Here is a 25,252-nt window from a genome sequence, read left to right as displayed (position 1 = left end):
TTTCGGAAACAGCTAATGAGGCAACCAAGCCCTGGTGGCTGAAACTCTCCAGATGGGTTTACTGGAGTGTTGGAAGCCATGCCCTCCTGGCCATGATATACAGGTTCTCGGCACACTTTTATCTTTCAACTAATATTAACCACTATTATCCAAACGAAATACTAATGACAGCAATTTGGCTACAATGGATATCTCCATGCAACATTTATCTCCCTTCTGGAAGTCTGTTGAACTGTGTTTACACCAGCTTATTTAATTTTGTTTTCCTTTATCATGTTAACCCAGTACTTGGGCACTCATGAGTTAGTATAGAGGAAAAGCAGAGACATGACTTGTGCCTAATCTTTTATGAGAAACACAGCTGGTCCTATCGCTGTTCCTAGCATATCTGGAAATGATTTTAAGATATAATTACATGCCTTGCACCTGCACGGCAGGTGGTAAACACATGCCTGGAGAGTAGGGGTGCTGAGTCTGTAAGAAAACCAAAAAGAAACCAAACGTATGGGGTTTTTTTTCCTTTTTAAAAATAAGCCAATTCATTTCCTGTGTGCTATAGAATATGTAGGTCAAATATCTTTGGGGCTATTTTTTAATGTAAGCAAACAGTTCAAGAGAGCGATGGGAAAGAGACATCTAAACTGTGATCTGGTTGGAAATTAGGCTTTTTCTCATCACCAGTGGAAACAGACTGGCCAATCTACTTAACTCCTCCCTCTTTATGTTCCTTCCAGAGAAATGCAGAAAACAGGAATACCCATCCCACTTGACTGTAGGAACTGTCAGAGGTATTCTGTATATTATGACTTATATTTAGAAAATGCTTACAGTCATATAATTACAGTGGCATCATTCTGACTGAATTCCTTTAGGAATATAGACATTAGAATTAACTACAACACCTTTTACAGCAAGAGACACAGTGGCTGCAATCACCTGACTATATCCTGGGCCACCTGTCAACTTTCTATCCTACCTTCAATCAAGCACTCAGTGAGAAAGCTGGAATTCTTATTGTGAGATGCTACAAAAAGAAAGAAAGAAAGAAAGAAAGAAAGAAAGAAAGAAAGAAAGAAAGAAAGAAAGAAAGAAAGAAAGAAAGAAAGAAAGAAAGGAAGAAAGAAAGAAAGAAGGAGGAAGAGGAGGAGGAAGAGGAAGAGGAGGAGGAGGAGAAATGTATATCATAGATAGGATAGTATAACCTGTGAACATTTATGTCTCAGCGTTCCAGGGGCTGGTAAAGTCTAAGATCAAGCACCCAGAGTGGATCTGTGTCTTGTCTGTGGATAGCTGTCTGCTTCTTGTATTCTCATGTGGTCAAAAGCTGAGAGGAAGCAAGCCTTCTTGTGTTTCTTCTTCTGGGAAAGTTAATTTCACTACGAGGGCTCTCCTTTCATGATAGATTTACATCCAATGACTCAAACTCTTTCTTCCACTAGTTTGGGGTGAGGTTTCATCATATGAATCACAGGGGTTATAGACAGCCCAATCCAGGGTACCTTCACCTTTTTTACCTGTATATTCAGCTTCAAAAATGTCCTTATTCCCTATCCTTCAGAAAGGAAATCTTGATCGTGGGGCTTCAGCTGGCATTTGAATAAGGAAAGGAAAATACCAAGGTATCCTGTGACATCAATCTCAGAGAAATCAGAAAAGAAATCTTAAAATATGTAGAACACAATTTAAGTTTTGAAAGCCCACTTAGACTGGAGCTACACTCACAGGTAACTGGACCTTAGCTTCACTGTAGAAGTGACCTGACAATTCCTATAAAGTAGATACACACAGAAAGAGGGAATGGGGAAGGGGGAAGAGATAGAGACAGAGAAACAGAGATAATTATTATGAAGCATAAGTGAAACTAAGCAAGATATATAATCTTTCTGTAAAAATAGCACAATATTTTAAACAGACCACCTGGTCCCATGTCCAGTAATCTTACCTTAACATTCATTATTACTTGGATAAGCTAAAGATTCATTTAATACTTTCCTCCCAAAGTTGACACTTCAACAAACATAAAATATTTGATGGATGCAAAGTCACTATTCTCTTTGGAACGATAGACAAATTCCAGTTAGTGTTGGTCATCTTCTCTCTTTCCTCAGTACTGGAAACTCAGAGAGGTGTTTGCTACAGAACTGTGTCTATTTGGTGTCCAGCAATAGAGAGGCAGCATTCAATAGTGTCTCCCAGCTCCTGTCCTTGACTCCAGCAGCAAAGTTGAAAAGGCATACGACATGCTCCTTTTTTTTCATTTTTTTATTGGATATTTTATTTACATTTCATATGTTATCCCCTTACCCCATCCCCCACCCACCCGGGAACCCCCCCATCCCCTTACCCCTCCTCCTTCTTCTCCGTGGATGTAACCCCTACCTACCCCCCCACCCCCACTTTCACATCCTCAAAATTATGCTGATGTGGAAGTCAGGAAGTGCATGCTGATAAGGGCCTGATATGGATGTCTCCTCAGAGGCCTTCAAGAGTCTGACATATTCAGAGGCAGATGCTCACAACTAGCCATTGAACTGATCATGAGGTTCTCAATGGAGGAGTTAGAGTGAGGACTGAAGGAGCTGAAAGGGTTTGTGGCACCATGAGGAGAGCAACAATACCAACCAACCACAGCTCCCAGGGTCCTAACCACCAGCCTGGGAGCACTTATGGAGGGATCCAGGGCTTCAGCTGAATATGTAAGAGACGACATGCTCTTTATTGTAATACAGGGTTAGTGTATCTTTCTTTCACACTTATTCAGATACTCAACCCACAAGTTTTATCATCCGGAGTCTTGACTTTAGCAGAGGCCAGGGAGAATCACTAAGCATTCCATTTTCATCCATGTTACATGGGTTCACTTGTTCATCTCATCACTGACTAACACATGTTAAAAATGAATAAAAGGCTATAAAGCTGAAGGCTTTAACCTTACACTAGAGCTCCTTCTAAGCTTCATACTTTCTGTCATCACAAGATACCACCATATCTCGCTGAGATATGTCTAAGTTTCAGCAGTACTGTGGATAAATAATAGCTGACATCCTGCACAATTTCTTGTTTACACAGCACTTTCTCAAATTATCCAAGGACCCTACCTATCATTTGTAACATTCCCTTGAATGGCAGCCAGATCTGCTTAATGAGGCCAAAAACACTATACAAGCATATAGAAGTCTAATTTAAATTAAGCATTCGTATGATACCAAGTTATAAATCTTGAACATTTCATAAAAAATCAGCTAAATAAACTTTCCATGACAGAGACAATCAGAATCCACTTGACAATTTCATCCTGGTCAGAAGTGGACTTGTTGGCACTTTTGAGGAAGTTGATGGCATCAATAGCAAACACTGACTTTTTCAAACCTATACCTCACAGGATCCACAGGGCCTCACAAATTCATTTGCTTTAATTTCTGAAGGAACTTAGAATTGTGTAATCTACATGGCATTAAAAGAAATCATTTTGAAAATTTTGATAGGCATCTATAGGAAGTGTTAAACAGTGATTTCATAAATGTTTAAAGTAAATAGATACCTAGTAAATCTTTTCCCTAATTTTTCTTTCTATGAGAGAACCCAGTGTTAAATCTCTCTAATTCCCTTGACAAGTCCACAAAATCATCAGGGTACAGGCCCATCATCTCTGTCTTAAAGATTCATGGTCTCAGGATGGATACAATACCTTCAGAGACCACAATCTCATTGAAAACTAGCTAACACAGACCATAACATACAATCTTTCCAGTGGATTCCCCTCCTTTAATTAATGTAGGACATTCACCGAGGCTCCCAGAACATGTCACCTCACTTGTTGATGAAATGGTGTTCTTATCGGTGCCAAAGAAACCAGTAATGGCCATCTCTCATGCCCTTGTGGTTTAGATCAAGTATAGATTACAATCATCACAACAAGGTGTCCAAGCATCATTCGGATTTATGTGATGACACATATATGACATGGTACATACCAACTGGCACAAATGCTTAGTCTCACATCTATTTCGTTGGTTTTTCTACTTAAACTGATAAAGAACTGGGTGAAGGGTAGGACTATAATAGGTAGACTAACGTGCATAGTTAGGAATTAAGAGAACAGTAAGTGATAGCGTGGAAATTCTAACACAGACCAGGGATCCTAAGCCTCATTATCACCTGTTTCTCAATTGATATAAGATCTCAAGAGGCAGACAGCCTCTTTCAAAGTGCAGAGAATCAGATAATAAGACCCATTATTTAACTTTACTAAAGTTAAGAATTTATTAATAAAGCTTCGCAACTGACATTTTAACTCTTCATACTAAAATCACAAGAACCTGAACTGTATGAAAACCTAAAAAAAAATTAAAATGAGAAAAAAATCAAACTTAAGTTGTAATATTTAAGAGAATTAGAGTTGGTCACAATTCCATCATATTGTATATTAAAGTATCTATTATGGTTATAGACATGGTCCATGCAATCTGAAGCCTCCCTTCATACTTCAATATAAAATAAACATCCCCTTGGGCTATAGTTTTAAAGAAATGGATTGTTTTGCATATAGTATAGAAATCTCATGTTGAAAACCAGAAATTTTTCTGAATAATGCCCCTGCCAAAAAAAAATCTTTGCCAATTCTGGCTACCATAGAAAAATGATCACTCACTTGTCGAAAATAGGAAACTCGAATTTTCTGTAAATTATTTGGCCAACTTAGTAGATTCTGCCAAGTCTGGACCTAGGGAGGTCTCAGAACCAGACAGGTGGCTTGCCAGTCTAATAATCCAGTTGAAAAATTGTCTAATCTGCAGGAAATGTTGTGCAGAGCTTCCTTCTTTCTCACTTCAGGAGCAAGTCCTCAGTCTTCGTCCATTACATAATAGGTGCAGAATAAATAGAGTCCTGGCTGGATTCGATCTCCTGGAGTTAATGCCAGTTTGGGGCAGATGATCCTATCCTCCCAGCAACAACCAGTTTTGAGTATTGAAGGGAATTCACTATGGCAATACTAATTTTAACACTGTTTTGTTTATGAACTCTATACTGTACAAAATTACCTTCTTAAAATGTCCTCTTGGCCATCTAATAAACAGGAAGAGCATTGGGTATGTAGTTAAAACAACTCTTTTAACCCTCCTCTCCAAACCTACAGATCCCAACCCTTTTGTCTTGGTTAATGGTGACACCATTTCCCCCACCCAGATTCAGGACAGAAATCTAGGACAGAGTCTGGATCCTGCCTCTCTTCTCATGTAAGTTCTCTCCTCGGCTCTTAGGTCATCCCCAGTCTAAAGGAACATCATTCCATCACCGACCCTCACTTTGGCAGGATGCCTTGAGAGGCCCTGACACTGATGTTCACACCTACATGGCTCCTAGAATATGCTGTGCACAGTACCAGAGCCCTTTCCTATATAAGTCTTTGCTGCTTTCTCATATAACACAAACCAAATCCAAGTTCACTCTGAGGCCTGCTTCATCTAACTTCTACTGCACTTTCCACCACTCTTTAGCCTGTTAATTTTCCTTGTACTCAAAACTAGTACAAGGAAAGACATACCTCTCACAGCCCACAGGAGCAGCTTGGAGGTAGGGATGCTGAGGGTGTTTCCAGCCTGTTCCAACACTGCAGAACATGACATAGTCAGAAAAGAACATGTACTCTAAATCACACCCAGGAACACTGGCTATTGTTTTTAATCTCTCTGGGCCTTTTAATCCTTGCACATGCATGTGTGTATGCATATCCCTTTGGGTGTGTGCATGCAGGTCTTCTTGCACATGTGTCCATATATATATTCAGGCCAGAGACCAATGATGGTCAACTTCTGTGACTGCTCGCCACTTTATTTTTGAGACAGTCTCTCACTGAACTTGGAACTCGTGCCTCTACCTCCCAGCATTGCTATTATAGAAAAATACAGAACCTTGCCATCTTTCTACAATGATTTTAGGGACTCAAACTGAACTCTACATGGTTAGACTGCAAACACTTCATCAGCTCTCTCCTGAATCTCAAGCCCTTGGATTTCTTTTTCTTGCCCTCATGCCTCTGTGTCTAAGGTACTCCCATATCTAGCTGTCTCTCATCATTTGGGACTCAGTTAAACTATGACAAACTCAGGGAGAGCTTCCCAAACTTGCACATATTCAAACATTGTAGCCTTTTATCAATATCAACATTTCTTTTTTTTTTTTTTTTAATTTTATTTTTTTTATTGGATGATTTATTTACATTTCCTATGTTGTCCCCTTACCCCATCCCCCACCACCCCCTCGGAACCCCCAATCCCCTCGCCCCTCCTCCTTCTTCTCTGTGGATATAACCTCTATCTACACCCCCCCACTCCCACCTCCCCACCCTCAAAATTCCCACCCCCTGGGGCATCCAGCCTTCATGAGGTCAAGGTTCTCTTCTTCGACCTATGCCCAGCAGGGCCCTCCACTTTTACATATTCAGCTGAAGCCCTGGATCCCCCCCTAAGTGCTCCCAGGCTGGTGGTTTAGACCCTGGGAGCTCTGGTTGGTTGGTATTGTTGCTCTCCTCATGGTGCCACAAACCCTTTCAGCTCCTTCAGTCTTCACTCTAACTCCTCTGTTGAGAACCCCATGATCAGTTCAATGGCTAGTTGTGAGCATCTGCCTTTCTTAATGGAGGAAATGATTTTTCCCATTGACACCTGACTTCTTCACTAGCATGTAAGCTCTATGAAGGAGCTTCATTGTTCTATGAAGTCAGTCTTCATTGTTATTAGGGCCCTTCTCCTGGATGCATAAGTCTGCTTTTGGGATGTAGAAGATACATAATAAATTGCTCAGAATGAAGAATGCTGAGACAGGCTGTGGGGAAGAGAGATGAGGGATGCTTGCTTCTGTCACAAACTTATCTGAACAGATTCATATTGTCTTAAGTCATGATAAACATTGTTTGTCACACTGTTTTTCAATATAAACAAAAGAAGACAAAGTTCTAAGTTTTAATTTTTAAAAGATTAAATCCCCTACTCAGATTTTTTTTTTAATTATGAAAAAGAGGGAAACAGGGAGAGTCCATGAGATAAATTTTAGCTTTTACTGACATGATAAATCATCTTTCTTTCCATTCCAGCATATGAAATCTGGCTTAATAGTCTGCCAAATCTATCAAGATACACTTTGGAAGATACACATACTTCAAAAAAAGAGGAAAAGTGTACTCTATACTCAACAGTGAAAATCACCTCTTAAGAACAATCATTCTGAAGAGTAACGGCATTATATAGGATGTCAAGAAAATGATAGAGATAGTCCTTCAGCCTTTGGAGGCTTTTCCCTCTTCTGCTGTTTTTACTGTGTCAGAAATTGAGACATCAGAAATTGACACTGAGTTCAGTATCAAACTGTGCATAGCACACTTCAAGGGCAATCACATAGAAAGGGCATACTGCCTGAGCCTGTCTCCCCGCCTTCCTCAAAGGCTGAGAAATTTAGGCCCAGATGCCTGGAAATGTATTTTTTTTTTCTATTCAATATCGCCGTGAGATTTAAATTTTCACAGCATCATTCTTTCCCTTTCAACAGTGCTTTCTAGCATGAACTTGTTTAAAACAGCAGTTTCTACACATAAAATTTAACATTTAAGACTAAAATCTAGCTTCCAAATTTAAGTTTTAGAATGAGCCTGTGACACACATTAATAATCTCTGGAATGGGTTCAGCTTTTCCTAGTTCCTGTATAGGCCAACACCCCTTGGATTCCAATATCTAGGTTATTAACGTATACTACCTTGTATTTTATAAAAATCCTTCAATGCCTATGGAATATATAGCAGCCATCTCTACAATCAGAAAATAGATGTTCATGGAGGCAAAGGCAAACAACACCAGCATCTCATGAAAGGCGAAACTCTGGATTGAACTGTCCCTTCTTGATGGTCCACATCTAAAGCCTTTAATGTGCTCATTTACTCATAATCTGTCCACAGACACATCATGACAAAGGAGTTATGATCAAATGAAAAAAGATCATTGTTCATGTATTCCAAGGTTAGCAGCTGATTTTTTCAATCCAACTAGTTGATGAGAGCATCCAGGAGTAGAATACAATCAAGAAAATTAAAATCCATAATAGAAAAAGAAAATTCTGAAAAACTGTTCACTGGATTTAATTGTGAGGGGTTCATTATGGGCAGCTGACTTTGGAGGAGCTTAGAAGATGCTTGTACCAAATCAGAATATACAGCCTTATAAAATTTTCAGTATGTGATTTTATTTATTTACCTGTAATGTCACATATCAACATTTGTATTTTTAATAGTATATAACATTCAGACTAAAGCAGTATTCCCCCCAAGCTTAAAAAGAACATACTGCAATGTATAGTGAAAGTACATTAGAAACAAAATAAGATAGACTTTGAAAATAAAGGAATCAAATGTATATGTGGCATTATAATACCAAAAATTAAGGCAAGGACTCTCCTTGCTTGTCACGGAGACAGATGCAAGCAAAGAAGAGCAGACGCCATACTCCGGAGCTCTGAAAAGCTGGCATGGCCCTGCTCTCTCACGCACTTCTATTTTTATAAAGTGACATTTGAACAGCCAGTGTCACTTGGTGATTTGATGTTCCCCCACCTCTCCACCACCCCTGGATCATACTGGGTTTCCATGGTACTTATTAGCTGGAATAGTATTAGATTGTGGTTGCTGGAGGCAAGGACTGTCACTGGCTCAGACACAGAGCAGCCAGGCCATACTTCTTGGAAGCTGAACTTGTTCCCTTGTGCTGTGTCCACATCTCAGAGGAGAAACAACAAAGGCAGAACATTAAGAGAACAAAGCACTGTGCATATCTTAGAAATATGGGGACTTGTCTGCTCACAGACAAAGCTGCAATTTAAGGTTTGCAGACTATTTGCAATTACTTTTGATTGGTGTGCTTCTTAGTTTGAGCCACGTTTACAAACTGAATTGTATTTTCTCACTGGTATGCCAAAGCTCTGCACTTCAAATTAGAGCTGCTGTTTGGGGAAAGGACAAGAGGTCATCAAACTGAAGTGAACTGTCTAATATAGACCCTAGTCCAATCACACAGATGTGCTTCCAGGAAGATGAGTTTAGATACACAAAGACAAAGTATACACAGAGAAAGAGATGATTTGGGGATATAGCAAATCAAAGAGATACAGGTCAGAAATAAAAGCCACCTAGTCTCCAAAATCCATAGACTTATAACCTCTGAAATACAGGAAATGAATGTTTATTGTCTAGGTCATCTAGTCTGTGGCATTTTGTGCTGTCAACCTGAGAGAACCATTAGAGAGATCACATAGTTAAGAACAGCTTCCTGTTAGCCCTTTCCTGCTGACACCACCTTAGGTCCATAGCTCTCCTTCTGGGCTTAAGGTAAAACCCTTCGTCACTGAATTTCACAGGGAAGTTTTAACAATTCTAGGCTCACCTATCCCTACATAAAATCTATAATGGAGGCTTGGGTAATGCTATCCAAAAGGACAGAACAACACAACACCATCGCCCAAAGGTGGAGAGAGCAGGGATTCCTCTTACCTGTCACTAAAGACTCATTGCAGAAGAATATCCTTAAGATCCTGAAACTCTCTTGAAAGACTTTCTGATGTTGCAGATGATATGCCACATTTAAACCAAAGAGCTTGGGGAGCAGTGGTACATCTGATACTCTGATAATAGTTTGAATTCAGGATCAATGAGACGATTCAGAGAATAAAGGCTCTTGCTGCCAAGCCTAAAGACCTAGATTTAGAAGGAAAGGCATGACTCCCACAAACCCAAAAAGACATAGTGTCTCAGAAAAAGCTGTCTGGGTATGCTGTTCTTTTTTGTAACACAAAAAATTCAGCAATTAGAAATTTTATTGAACTATGTGGCTATAAGAGTATTATATCTAGAATTAGATAAATGTATACTTCCAATGAAATCAAGTTGTTTTAGACAATAATTTCTTCAGGTCCCCTGTTCATACTACAATTTTTATAATCAACTCTAACTCTCTCTCTCTCTCTCTCTCTCTCTCTCTCTCTCTCTCTCTCTCTCACACACACACACACACACACACACACACACATTGCATATGTTAGTATACACTTATTCTGAATACGTGTAAGCATGAAAGCCTTTTGTGTAAGGAGAAATTATTTTATAGTCTTAAACAAGTAAATTTTATGTGACTTAAAGATGTAATCAATGTTTACTGTGGGAAACATCAAAATGGGAACATCAGTAAATGATGAAGTCCACATATCTAACTGACAATATAAGTATACAAGAAGCAAAACACTTGAACAGAGGCAGAAGAGGAGGGAAGGTAGAAGGAAAGCTTGGGAAAGAGAATAGATAGATTCAGAAATGTATCAATACCATGAGAACTTTAATCTCAGACTTAGAAGCCCAGCTTTTGAACTGTCTGCCACAATCCAAATACTAAAATGATTTCCTGAAGTTCACCAGAGTGTATAACTCATGGTTTCAGAGAAATTGGTAGAAAACCAAGTGGAGATGGAGCTATACATCTGTATTATCAGTATTTCTACCTCTGAGCCCATTCTTAGATGCCTAAAACTGGCCACTCTTAAGGGCACACTGATCCTTAGTTGCACATCCCAAATCTTGGAGAAGGCACGTGATCATCAGGAAGCAGAGACATACAGTACTTTTAAGAAATCACCTTTCTTCTTTGAATCTCTCTTGTTTAATAAATGATAGCAATCCTTCTTGACCTGAAGTCAAAAATATTCTCAACCATCCAACTATCCAACTTTCCTGTCATGAAAGCATCTCTCTTTGGTAGAGATCAAGGGTTCATTTGATTGCATATAACTTATAATTGAAGACTAAACTGCAATTCTCAACACAGAAGTAAAATAAAAATGAGAGGATACAACCAGAGCTCTCCTCTGAAAATGTGATCTATTCTGAAGCAATTCAATTCATACCTTACAGTGGATATATTTGGAATAGAGGCTGTCCTGCTGGAGGAACAGGAAATTGTATTTGGCAAAGTGAAAATTCTGGAGAAACGTGAGAAAATTCAGTGCTAAAATTTAGCCCAGTTTTTGAGTTTAGAAGTATCCGTAGCCAGAGATGACCTTTCCAATGGTTTGAATGTAAGAGATTCTCCTTTCAGACTAAAGAGCCATGGACCAGCAATTTAATTCAATTTTCACAATGAGAGTGAAGTGCATAAAGACAGTCTGTAGTGAGCAATTAAAGTCTTCATATCCTAACACTTAGCTATACAGGTATTTTATGGCAACCAATATGATGAGAGCAGGCATTTATTGTGAACAACATTCTTCAATTTTATGAAATACACTTCAGTGAACCAGGGAGGTGAGAGGTGCACATTGTATGTTTGGATTGGCTCCATTCTTGAAAATAAGGATGAGACACAATAGAAACAGGATAAAAGTTAATTTTGAGAAAAGTCAGATAGAGAGCTGAACTCTAAAAATATTCTGTGTGTTCTTCAAGATTTGCTTCAGTAAAAATGTCCAAACAAAACGTATATATTGGACTTCGGTTGCTTCCTGCTAATTCAACTAGCAGAAAAGCTTCAAGCTTTCATTGTAGAAAACAACGAGTTAGGCACCAGCCATTCATGTATGTCGTACACTGAAAGCCATGAGGAAAGACCAGGCAATGCTGCTGCCAAAGCATCCTGTTCATTAACCTCTTCTCTTCAAGGTTAACATTTGTGTGTTATCCAGTCATTTAGATATAATAGCACTACTCAGACTTTTACAACACTCAGCCATTTGTAGATCATGGCAAGAAGGAGCATTTCATTATTTATCATAAATTACTCAGAGTTGTTCACAATGAAAGATGAGTCTCAGTGTGGTACCACAGAAAGATGAAGGAGAAACAGACTCAATAGGTATTCCGCTAAAACCTGGATCTACTTCTCTGCCTTTCTTTCCAACACATCTCTCATCTGGTTAAATACACAAAGGCATGCACAATACTAGATAGACAAAATTTCCCTTTATCAATATCAATAAAATGAGCTAAAATTATCGAAGCAAATAACATGAGTACATGTCAACTGGTATACTATAAATTCTGACATTGGTAAAAGTTATCTGATCTCCATAATATATAGGAGAAATCCTTTTGCCTTTCACTACAAATTCACACACACACACACACTCATACCTCTGGAGAAGTGAGAAGTAATTTCACCTTTCCTTAGAGTGGCTTCTGATGGTAGAGAAAAACTACAGAGGCCATAGCTAGGTGTGAGGTAAGAAAGTGACAGTAACTATGGTATATTCAGCAGGCCCGAGGGCTCCACAGACAGGACATTCTAAAGATTCCCCAAGGCCAGCTTGCTCCAAATTACTCAAGACATAAGCTCTGATCTGTGTGAGATATATTTAAATATTGACTTCACTGCACTGCTGTTTCAAAGTGCTGCATACAGCAGTAGAATTGCTGTGTTTCAAGGATGTTCAGTTTATCCACAGTCATATCAACACAGCCCTAGATTTAACCCAAAATAACAGCTTTCGGATATCTAAAAATTTGCAAGCAGAGATACTAGGAGAATAACAAGAGGCAGCCCTTGATTGAATGACTTCACCTAAATTAACCCATGACTGTGTTCTGACTTTGCAGAGGCAAAGCCTCCTGTATGACTTGATTGGCACACATGCATGCAGCACGCCTTTCTGGTTACATCTGGGATCCTCTTTCTGTAGCCCACTTAGCACCTATGGGGATCAAATGCTGAAGTTGCACAGCATTCAAAAGGAATGCTGGTTTTGGTTTATGGGCTAGATGCATCACGTGGGTAAACTAAGAGATGGATGATGATTGAGTTAATGCAATATAAGGTTAGTGTGTGGCTTTCTGGAGAGTTCATATATAGATGGAAAAATGCATCTATCCATTTACATACCATCACCTAAACTTAGTAATGTCAAGAATCTATGGAGGAAAACTAGATCCATCACTCTTGCTGGCTTTCTTGGTTACCAGTTGCTGCCAGAGAGAGGGTCTGTTTCTACAGTACAGGTACTATGGGTCTCTGTCATCATTAATGTCCAATGTATTCCTTTACCATCACTTCTAAATTTCTCTGCCAAAGGCAATTCTTCTTAGCAAATGAATCATTTGCTTGTCAGCACCAATGAATCATTTCTGAAGTGGCCTGATATACTTTCATGTTGGAAACATGCTTCAGAGATTATGCAGTCTCTCATATATACATTCTGCTCAACGAAAACCACAAATATAATTAATGGCTTTCTTATCCATGTCAGTTTTTATTATCAACTTGACCCAACCTAGACTCACCTTTGAAGAACTGCCTTGATACGACTGGCCTATTGCCATTGAGACAGATTTTCTTGACTTATGATTGGTGTGACAAGGTACAGTACCCTGTGGATTAGACTGTACCATCACCAGATAGCTGACCTTGCCTATTTAAGAAAGCTAACCAGACAGCAAACAAGTAAACTGCATTCCTCCCTGAGTTCAGCTTCAAGCTCCTGATTGAGTTCTGTCTCTGACTTCACTCAATGATGGCTCATGACCTGGATGTGTAAATTAAATAAACCCTTTCCTATCCAAGTTGGTCCAAGTAATGGGATATAAATTAGAACACTTTTATATTATACACCTCTATTAGCAGAGCTGGGATACAGGCACCATCGATGCACAAGAATACTTTTAGAAATATATATGAGAAAGTTAGAACACTTTCACAAGCACTCCTGATATAAGTAAAGCTAGGTTTGACATGATACAAAATATCCATTCAGAAAGGCTTAATAAGAAAGGGGTATAGCTGACTACACAGGGTATCTCCTCAGCCCAGATCTTGAAAATACAAGCCAGGAGGACTGTCTTTGCATCTTGAAGACTTTAGTTGGGGGTCCAAGCCTTACAAATGGGAAATCATATAAGTCTAGCTCACCATCCTGGTAGCATGAATTGATGAAAAGCCACAAATGTTCTAAACCAAAAAAAAAAAGAAAAACCTGTAATCTTTAAATGTGTGCTGATTTATATAAAAAGTGTATAAACCAAAAGGATATATTTGAATACATTTTATCAAATTAAATATCTCCTGTAACCAGCATCCAAAATAATATGCAAAATGTTAGCAGTGAGGTTAAGTTCCTTACTCCCCAAAGATAATTAGTATCTTGACTTCTCAGAGTAAATTATATAAACAGTACATTTGCATTCCAGCTCTTTTTGTTCCTCAGTGTGACTGTGAGCTGGTTGGTATTTTGTTTGGTTTTGGTTGGTTTTTTGTTTTTTTGTTTTGGTTTTTGGTTTTTTTTTTTTTGTGGGACACAATTTATCTTTGAATAGAACTTATCTTTTTTTCCCTAATTCACTATTCTCTACTGGCTGCTGGTCCATGTAGTGTGTCTATCTATAATTTGGCTATATAGTCTGTTGATTCTGGGAGCAGTTAGCAGTCCTTAGTAAATATCTGGATTAGTCTTTTCACTCATTCACTCACTCCATCTGCCATGAGCCTGCAACAACCCAGCAATACCACTGTCTCTTTTCACATTCCTCTCATCCTTAACCCAGACCAAGTGTGTGGGTAACAGACAGGTTCCTTGCAGGCTTCTATGGGCTATATCCATCCATAAAATTAATGCTAACAATGGGCCAACATCTGCAGACAGCAAGGGTCATTAATGATTCACTAAATATCCATACTTGTCTCTGTTCCTAAAAGGTCAAGGCTAGGTTAAACCACCACAGAGCTTCCAAGAAGGCAGCAGCAAATGAAAATACATTTCCCAGCAGAGCCTCAATTCATTCAACCCCTTCATGATGACAATACCATTTAAAGCACAAATATAAAAGAGAGAAAAATAAAAAATGAATTCAAGAGAAGTGTCCCTTACTTCTTAAACAGCTTAACTATTTGTGATTATAGAAATAACACACACTATTAACTAAACTATAGAAAATATTATAGAAAAGTACAATAAGTTATGTAGAGTATCGTTTAATAATCCAGAAATAACCACTAACATTTAAAATGGTTCCTTTTAATTTAGTAACTAAATATTAAACTTATCATTAAATCTATAAAGCTTATGCAATTGGCATCTTATTTAATTTTCTACCATAAGTTTTATATGACTATTAAATAATAAACATGTCCTAACATCCTTAAGGTTATTATAAACCCAATCTAATGGCCTCATAACATCACCATTATGTAAATGAAAATGTATTTTCTAATGTTGTTTTTACTTAACCTAATACATATATATATCAACATGAAACATAGAAAAGCCAAATATTTGGTAGAGCTCAAGCCTTTTCTTTGATCAAGTACCTGCTATCTATCTTTTGAAAAATTATTCCCTTATATGTATCCATATATATGGATCTATATGTATATTTATAGAGACAATACAGGTGCTGATTTCTTAAGCATATATAAATATATTCTACTGTTAACCTTCTCAACTTCTTCCATGGGAATTTTAAAAAGTGATTTAGCCTATATGGAATAGTTCCAATATAATCTACTACTTTTAATATAAATCACAATTAATTCATTGGCTTTTAAAATATTTAATCTACTACCTGTCCATAATTACAAGAACAATCCAACCTAAACATTTTTGGAAGCTAATAGTGTTAAACACCACTCAGTTGGTAAAGGGAGAATCCTATTGACTCTGTACCCTCTTCTTTATGACAGCTCTGTCATTCTTTGTCTACAAGATTTGCTCATTTTACTCATGTTATCTTAGGTTTTGAGAGTAAAGTTTCCTAACACACTAATCCTAGTTCTCATAATAGCTATTTAATTTTTTTTATAATATCAAATCAATTATAATACAAACTTACTAATATACAAGTTTCCATTTTAATGTATGTGAATGTATGTGAGTGAGTGTGTGTGTGTGTGTGTGTATGTATTAGAAGGGATTAAACCAAGGCCTTATACATACTATTAAAGCACTCTATAAACATTCTACCACTGAGCTGTATCCTCAAACATTCCATAATTTTATATAAGTTTACATAATTAACAATCTCAATTATCCTTCAAATTATCCAATGGGATATGCTTTTCATGTATAAACAAAAAAGGCTCCTAATATACAAACTAAGGAAAAAAATAAAAGAAATGAGTAGGTCTGATTTGGGATGTCTTCTGATGAGTATCATGTCTCATTGATATTCCTCCCAGATATTCTGGATGGTTTATAGTAGTCACTTTGTATTATGAGACTCAGGTATTTCCAGATACCTCATCATTTACCTATCAAACACTCCTTTTCTACTCCTGATCACCACCAAAACTTGTTTAATAACCCAGAAATAGTCACTAACTTAATGGTTCTTTTGAATTTGGTTGCTAAATATTAAAACTGTCTTTAAATCTGTAAAATCCCAGATATTCATACAAGAACTTTCAGGCCAGTTCATTACCTGCATGATTGCACTAAGAATATTTGAGTCTATCTTTCAAAATTAAATCAGATTAAAAAAAATGCTGAGTTAGCTGGGCAGTGGTGGTACATGACTTTAATCCCAGCACTTGGGAGGCAGAGGCAGGTGGATTTCTGAGTTTGAGGCCAGCCTGGTCTACAGAGTGAGTTCCAGGACAGCCAGGACTGCACAGAGAAACCCTGTCTCTAAAAACCAAAAAAAAAAAAAAAAAAAAAAAAAAAGCCAAGTTAACACAAACTGTCTTGGCTCACAGCAAGACTCCACATGGCTACTCTCATTTCAATTGTTACCTAAGTCTCAAAATTCTTCCAAAATTGGAATCCTGTGGACAACCCTCCCACATCTCAAAGTAAAACATCATGTAGAACTAAAGTAAATCTGACTGCAAACGATGGTGATCTTTCAGTTTTCTCTTTTAGGAACCTATTACTTTATGGTAAATGCACATGGGTGATCATATTTTAGTCTGGTTGTAGTCTTGGGAAGGTGATCTGAGAATCAGACTAGTCTGTTTAACAACTCATGTTAAGGGATCAGCATAAGATATTGCTATGTTCACTACTCTATAGTACATCCATGCTAAGGTAACGGTACAGATTCTTTTAGAACAGATAAATAAACAAGCTGTTCGTTTGGCCTGTGGTATACTCTGATGTGTGTGATCACTTCTAAAGACAGCAACAAAGAAAAATACTTACCAAGGAAATTGCTAAAATTCTGTAACTAAACTTAATTCAGTTTTTCAGGATGATTTCTAACTGACCCTTTTTATGCCTGTGCTTTATGAACAGTGATTAGCCCAGCTCAAAATATTAACACTTATAACAACACCAGAAAGTGAGGAGGGAGTTTCCAACAGACAGACTTCATAATAGGTGCTTTAAAAATCTTATTAAAATTCCCCAAAGTACAAACCCATATCTAAAAGAGACCTTTCACAGAGAAACAAGCCTGTTAATCTTCTAGAACCTCATTTATGATAACTGCCAGGATAGGAACAGAATACAATGCAGACCTTCCCCACTTTCACTTAAATTCTATGCAAACTTTAAAGACCTAGTGACAAAAACACAAAAACAGTAGTGTGTTTTACAGGAGTGTGGAGTTAGTCTATGAACATCATACTCAAGATGCCATGAGGGTAACTTAAGGCTGTGAGAGGATGGATCAGTGTTTTATGCTGTGTAGTTCCTTAGTATAAGGAACAGAGATGCGTGTTTGTGACTGTCACTTTTGTCATTCTTGTTGCTGGTAAGCATCTCTATTGTTGTTCCACTTTGGTGGAACAATACTTTGTTCCTTGTAAATATAGCAACTGCTCATTTTCTCTGACTGTCACCTTCAGAAACAGTCAATTTTTCCATATTATTCTCTTTAGCTAGCTGGCTTATACCTCCTCCCTTCTTCACCTTCTAAGAGGCACATAGATTTGGGCTCAGTGGAAAGGTCAGTCTCATGGCTGCCCAACGATTCCACAGCTGCCAGGTAAATGATTCCCTAACCAACATGGCAGGGGTAACAAACTTCTTTATGCCAATGTTATGACAATTATGCAATTTAGCTAAATATTATACAAGCCAATGATACATAATTGTGGAAATGAAAGATAATTGTACTTTCAATTAAATTGCAGTTGAATGTTTGAAGAAACTCCAAAAGGTGAGGTTATTTTTTTAAAGGAAAGAAATTACCTTAAATTAGATGGGCAGGAAATAAAGCTATGAAAGATTCCCAGAGAACACATGACAGTGTCAGTGGAAATCATTTGCCTATAAATTCCTTCACTAATGCTCCCCCTTTTGTCTTGGTTTATATTTATGTCATAGACCAGATCCTGCAATAAAGTTTAGGCTGGCTTTGAACTCATATTCCTGTCTTGACCTCAAGAGGGTAAGATTCCAAGTATATATCATCCCAGCCAACTTCTTTACTAACCCTTTAAAACAGAAGCCACTAATTAGTGGATGATTCTTTGGGAACACATGCTTTTCTTAAATAAGTGGACACATATCCAAGAATAACCTATGTCTCCAAAACAAGATATGGCAAGAATGAGTGTATGATGTTTAATTGTCTTCTTTCTTTTCTTTCCTCCTCCTCCTTCTGCTTCTGCTGATGTGGTGTCTTTCTTTCTTTCTTTCTTTCTTTCTTTCTTTCTTTCTTTCTTTCTTTCTTTCTCTCTTTCTTTCTTCCTTTCTTTCTTTTCCTTGAGACAGGGTCTTCCTCTGTTGTACTAGCTGGGATGGAGCTCTCTCTGTTGACTAAAGTGACTTCCAACATACACACGGATCCAAACTCACAGAAAACTCTGTCTCCTGAGTGTTAGAGTTAAAGGCATGTACCACCACACCTGTATAATTGTTTACTTTTTATACAGTGACCTCTATAAACTTTTTAAAACAAACAAAAAAAAACATTTAAGGCTTCCTGATAAATGTTTCAAGTGAATATAAAAGATAAATTGTATCACATGAGCTATGAAAATATAATATGAATAAATATAACATATTTAAATTATATGATTGCATTATTGAATCCAATAAATGCTATCAAATTAATGTCATATAAGCTAATATAATGGAGAAAATAAATTTTCAGTAATAGCCAATCAATATTCGATAATTTTTGTAAACCAATAAAACAAGTAATTTTTCAATTATATAAGTAAAAATATGTTTTAACTTCCTTTATCCATTAAGAAAGTTCAATATGCCTTACTAAGAATTTGTTTAAAATGTTATGCAAATATATAAAAATGTCAATCATAAATTTCATTTTCAAAAGCCCACAGCTTCCCCCAAGCACACGCATGCACATGCACACACACACACACACACACACACACACACACACACAAATGAAAAAAGGAGTCTGAAGTGACATGGATTTATATAGAAATGTTTAAGATAATTTCCTTCAATTAGTACTGTCTATACCATAAAGAAATAGAAATCTGTAGAATAAACACAAAGTTAAAAGCCTGTTAAAACTAGTAAGTCAAATCCATTCATCAATAAAGTAAGGGGCAGGGGGGATGTATAAATGAATGAAATCTTCTGTAAGAATAGAGAAATGGAAAGCAATGCTATGTACATGCTACCACTTTCATTGACAGTTGAGTGAGCAGAGAGAGCTTATCCAAACCTGCTGTCTGTCATAGATGAGCTTCCTATAGGTTGGATCCTTCCCCCTTTAATTGGGCACAGAAATCTATAGGGATGTTTCTGGGTAAGGATGAGTAAGATATTTAAGGCTAGTGCTATTTTTCAAGGCAACATGGTGCTGTTCTTACCACAGAAGTCTGAAGATTGAAATGAATTTCTGTTCTATTCAGAAATGATTCAATTGCATTTTAAAGACTTACATTTATGTCTTGCCCTTTGCTTTTATATATTTCGGGGCCAATTTTCATCTTTCATTTAAGCATCCCTGATAGAATATTGTGATATGCTTTGGCTCTAGATAGGAGAATTTGAGAAAAGATTCCTATAAAAGGAATAAGTTAAAAGTCACCTTATTTTTCCACTGTGGTACAATGAGAAGTAAGATTGGTAAGATCCAGAGGAAGGGGAAACTTCTTTCCATACACGTTGGGCCTCTGGGGCCAGCACTGATTTCAAATATGTACCAGGACTTCTCCTGTGGCCCACGGTAATCTTAGAGAACCTAAGTTATTCTGTAACAAAGAGAATGCTATAGCCAGCTTGCTTGCTGTTGATGTTGATTTTGGTCTATTTCCTTCCTCTGAGAAACAGTACAAAATAGAGCTTCTATACTCACTAACCAAGCCCACGAGTCACTCTTCACTAGCAAAATCATCTCCAATCTCTTACTACAGTTCTTCAACACCAGGAACACTAAACTCAAGAGAGTCCACAAAGCAATCTGGAACAGCTATGCCTATCCTTATATTATTGCTTTATTTTTAGTTAGGAACACAAAATGAAGTATGCAGATTTCAAAACTCACAGTATAACAGGATAAAGGGCAACAGCTCCATAATTGTGGAATAATGACAAAGAAAATAAAAAAAAATCTCAGAATGCAATGCAAGCTCACTGGGGAAGTAAATTCAATTGCACTTCCTCAGCAACATTGATCTTGAGCTCCAAGTCCTCTCATGTTGACCACCATGCATGAGTGAGGTCAGAACCTTCTCTGCTGGGATTCCTCTTCATGCCTTGACTCATGCAGACAGAACATGAGGTGCCGGCTTAACTTTATTTAAATCAATTATACCTGAAGCTGATCACAAAGCAACAGAGCACTCTTATTCAAGGAGTGAAGATGTAGAAAAGAAAAACAGGAAAACAATTGACTTCAGCAATGGCTCTCTTTAAAATGACAAGTGATAAGATTCAATAAAACTCTATTTAACTGGATGAGAAAATTAAAACAACGTCCATGCCATGTTCAAACATCAATAGGGCATTTTATCTTTAAATTCTTTCTCTTAGTATTCTATTCAATACTTGTCATCTTGCTCATAAGACTTCACTAAGGAACCATTCAAAGATGACTGCAAGAACACATTAATAGCTGCACTTGGCTTTGAACTTAACCATTGGCTTGATTTGTTGTTGTTGTTGTTGTTGTTGTTTTGCCTGTTAACAGTGCTTTCAGCTAAGTAAAAGAACTCCAAGACTCCAGAACAATCCTTGTTTGCATTGGCAGTGCTGTTTAAGCATGTTTGAAATCAGAAGAAAGAATTCCAACTGCTGTCACAGGGAAAGTGTTGATACATTCATTGTACAGAGCCACTGTTCCCTATCTGTAGTGCATACTCTCCTGTTTCAAACATGCTAATTAATCTATACTATGGCTACAACAGTTTCAGGTGGATCCTATTCAACTGATCTTACAGCAGCAATGTGTTCAAGTATTTGTTTTCCAAAAGTCCGCAGGAAAGGCTAGCTCTGGGTCACTGTAAAGGCAAGAAGTTTCAAGGACACAGGAAAGTTTTGGTACACTCTGTGGTCCAAGGGATGAAGAAAGAAAGCAAAGAGTCAAATGCAAAACTTTCTTGGTTTTCTTGCTGTTTAAGTTCAGTCTTACATCTTCCCCAATACCTCAGAAAACAGATAACACTCCTCAAAAATGAGCCCTTCACATAGCAAGTAACATAAATAATAAAATATCATTTTTTTTGCAAAATGTTATCCATTGGCTAGTTGTTATCTTTCTCAGTGGACAAGCTTCTACTCAAAGAGCTATGGTATCTTGCAGATAGCAGCCATAACATTGCCAAAGATGAACCCAAATGTACTTATCCTGTAAGCCTTGAAATGTTCTGTTCAAGAAGCCAAGACCCTGGTCATTAAAGAATATGTGGGTTAGTCTCACAAAAACAAGAGATCATCTTTAACTTCCTTCATTTTGAAGAGAGGGGGTGGGCAGAAGCAAAGGGAAATACAAATTTACTAAAGTATAGAGATAGGTGATGTGCACAAAGAAACTTCTCATCTGGGAACTTAATGCCATAATCAAAACAAGCAAACAATTTGAATGAGAGCTACTTGGGCCATACAGTGTACTATAGCAGTGCTGATAATCACACAAATAAAATACCCCATTCTTGCTAATCGGCCAAAAATATTACATAAAAAATAAACTATGTCTGTCTTTTGAATTATCATGCAGCCTACCTATTTAAACTCACTTTTTATGGAAACTAACGCTTCCTATTCTTTTCATTAAAATTTCCCTTATTGGTGCAGGTAAACTAGATCATTGATTGCTAAATCTGTGTATTTGCATTTTTAACTCTTACTCAACTTTGCTTTAAGGATTTCAAACAGAGAAAGAGCTGGACCCTAGCTACAAATCAAACAAAAACTGCTTGCACGTCTACGCAAGCACCAAGACCCTGCACATATTTCCCACCTCTCTTCCTTGAGGCTGAGAGTCCTGTCAATAATCATGACTTATTAAACAGGCTGCCATCTCTTCCCTTCTACTGAATGTAGAACAAGATCATGGAGGGGCAGAAATAATTACCTCGGGCTCTTCTTTAAAGACTGCCTCAGAATGGAGGGTAAGGAAATCAATACAGAAAGGACAGGGAAATGCCCCAATGTGTTCCCCACAGCCCAAAGGATGGGAAGTAAATCTACAATTCATTATTCACATAAACTGCTAATGAACAGATGAAAATTCTAAGGTCTTCAAGGTATATAGGAACCTATTTCAGCATGTGTTCACATGAACCACCAATCCTTTATCCCTTTACACCACTCAAGCTAGATTTGTGGACTGGAGACTCTAGCACCCTCCCTCTTCTAGAAAATGGGCTCTCAGAAATCATGCCGAGCAAAGCAAAAAGAAACTGCACAGTGCTGGGCTCTATTGCCATTCTTATTTGTAGAAAGCTTCCTTTTCTTTATCTTTCTATCTTCCCCGACCATCGAGATATAGATGCAATTTTCTAAGGCAGAGTAAAAGCCAAAGTCTTTGTCCCCCACTCCTTACTTACAAGTACAGTAATTTAAAAAGAAAAAGTCACAAAGGTTAAATAACACCCAAGGTAAGATTAGGGAAACAAAAAAATAACACAACTGAAAGCCACCATCTGATTTCTACCAGCACTGAGCAGATGATGAGGAACACTCTTTTGCCCAGATGTTTCAGCTCAAAACATAAATACAAATACAGCATGAAGGCAACATATCCAGACCGTTTCTTTTCTTTGCTTTTTTTTTTTCTTCAAGAATAGCTTTGCTTGGAACTTGAACTGACATAGTAGGGGCTTGTCCTGAATAACCTTCACAGGTTGTACATGTCTTCTCCCATCCTCAGGCACAAACAGAAGGTCCCTGCAATTTCTGTTTACTAAGGGGAGAGGGTGGGGTGGAGGTCAATTAGTTACCTGCAACCTTCATAAAAATAGAAAGCTTCCAGTTCCAAAGAGAAAGTGACCATATTTAGGGGGCACACTAGCCACTATTGGCACCGACTGAGGAAGGTTGAAATGCTATATTCAGAGGGTGACATGTTACAAAGAGCTCGGACATTGTACTAAATCAGGTCCTAGTCTGATCATCTTTCCAGCTGGTAGGAGGAGGAGATTGGGTTTACATCCCTCACCACTCTGGGAAAGGAACAAAAGCAAATGCTTGGCACAGCTGGGGGGGGAAGGAAGAAAAACCCTCCTACTTCTCCAGGACCCTGGGGGCCGCAGCTCTGCAGCGTCCCCTTTGCATTTCCTCGCAGTTAACTCACTCCAGTGGCCACAGAAGCAATTTCCACCAATTTCCACACCTGGCAATGGCCAGGGACAGGTTGAGGGGAGGCGTCCGGCTGGGAGCACCTCCTTTCCCTACCTCTCTGAATGGCTTCTAATTAATCCTTCTTAGTCACTGCCTGGGCAGGGAAGCTGGAATAGTAGCCAGCTCTGTCCTGAGGACATCACTACCAAATACCTGCAACCAATCTTCACACCTCCACACACACTGGTCATAACTTCCCTTTGTGGTTTTTCATAGGCCAGTTTTGGCTGTGCTTAGAAAAGCTTCCCACAGGAGGGCGGGAAGGGTTGGGTGCACCATCTCTCCCCAGGCTGGTAAGGGGAACACAACCTGGGCTGGCTCTCAAGTCTGCAGTGAGGAGGATTTGCACTCTCCTTCACCCTTTGATTGGAGACAGGAGTCTATTCTCATTTGGGACCCACTGAATTAAGAGCCCTGGCTCAGAAATATTCTTGGTTTGCTTGACGACCCTACTCCACACACAGACCCAGTGTAGACCCACACCTTTGGCCCCCTTGAGGCTAGTTTTAACCATAGCCGCACACTCTGCCCCAAACTGGGCATGGAGAAGTGAGAACCAGGAGAAAGGAAAGCCAGAGAGCAGAAAGAAACTCGGCAGTGAATCACAGCTCAGACAAGCATCTACTTACGAAATTTGGGGCTGGTGCTAGTTTCTGGGGTAGTGGTAGTGGAGGAGGTGGAAGAGGGTGAGGAGGAAGAGGCAGCGGCAGCATCCTGAAAGGGTGACAGGGTCCAGGAGGGAGTGGAATCGTGGAGGTAGGAGGAGGTAGCATACGCCGCAGTGGGCCAGGAAGGCATTGCTTGCGTACTGGGGGCTCCTGGCATCGGGGGTCGGGAGCCTGGCGTGGTGCTACTGAAGAAAGGGGCCGTGGTGGACAGGACCGTCGGAGGGGCAGCAGTGTTCCGTGCCGTGGTAGAGCGCGGGCTAGCCCGAATGGGCACCCGATGCCCAGGGAAGCGGGTGGGTGCCCGTGTGATGGTGGTCAAGCGGGTACTAATCCGGTTAGGCGTCCTGGAAGAAGCAGCGCCGCCGGCAGAGGGGGTGGCGGGGGACGTGGTAGAAGTGGTTGTTGTGGTGGTTTCCATAGCCTTGGGGAAAGAGCTGGGCTTGGAGAGGAAGAAGGGGTCCTGGCCCATTCCCTTGGAGTCCACCAGGTCCGTGGGCACGTACTCCTTGACGGAGCCTACCACGATCCATTTAAGCAGCATGAGGCTGAGCCCCAGGCCGATGAAACCGATGAACAGAGGCACCACGCACAACCACGTCTGCTGCCGGTTCCACACGATGCAGTCGCTACAGCGTAACTCCCGGGGGGGTTCGGCCGCCCCTTCTCCGCCGCCGTCCGGGCCCCCGCCCGCCGCTGCCGCCGCCGCCGCAGCCGCCGCGGTGCCCTCCTCGGCTGAGGCGGCGGCTGCCGAAGCGGCACCAGGTGGCGAGGCACCGGCCGCCCCTTCACTCATCCTAGGAGCCGGTCTTCACCTTCGCCCCCCCGAGGGCCGCGCCAGAGGCATGGGGCCGCGCGGGCCGGGCGCGGG

General features: G+C 39.2%; 1 protein-coding gene across 5 annotated transcripts in view; it reads right to left on the bottom strand.

The window, feature by feature from the left end:
• Nucleotides 1–25,204, bottom strand: part of Nrg3 (neuregulin 3) — a 1,037,811-nt gene extending 1,012,607 nt beyond the window's left edge. For 4 of the 5 annotated variants that reach the window (XM_028788030.1, XM_028788031.1, XM_028788027.1 and 1 more), the window contains exon 1: nucleotides 24,346–25,177. In XM_028788030.1, the coding sequence (XP_028643863.1) occupies nucleotides 24,346–25,177 (832 nt within the window). Of the gene's footprint in view, nucleotides 1–24,345 lie in introns of all 5 variants that reach the window. The other variant, XM_028788032.1, reaches the window with a different exon arrangement.
• Nucleotides 25,205–25,252: the final 48 nt, after the last annotated feature.

The sequence above is a fragment of the Grammomys surdaster genome, unplaced genomic scaffold, assembly GCF_004785775.1.
Source record: "Grammomys surdaster isolate TR1022 unplaced genomic scaffold, NIH_TR_1.0 125692, whole genome shotgun sequence".
Lineage (NCBI taxonomy): Eukaryota > Metazoa > Chordata > Mammalia > Rodentia > Muridae > Grammomys > Grammomys surdaster.
This window is presented reverse-complemented; position numbering and strand designations above follow the sequence as displayed.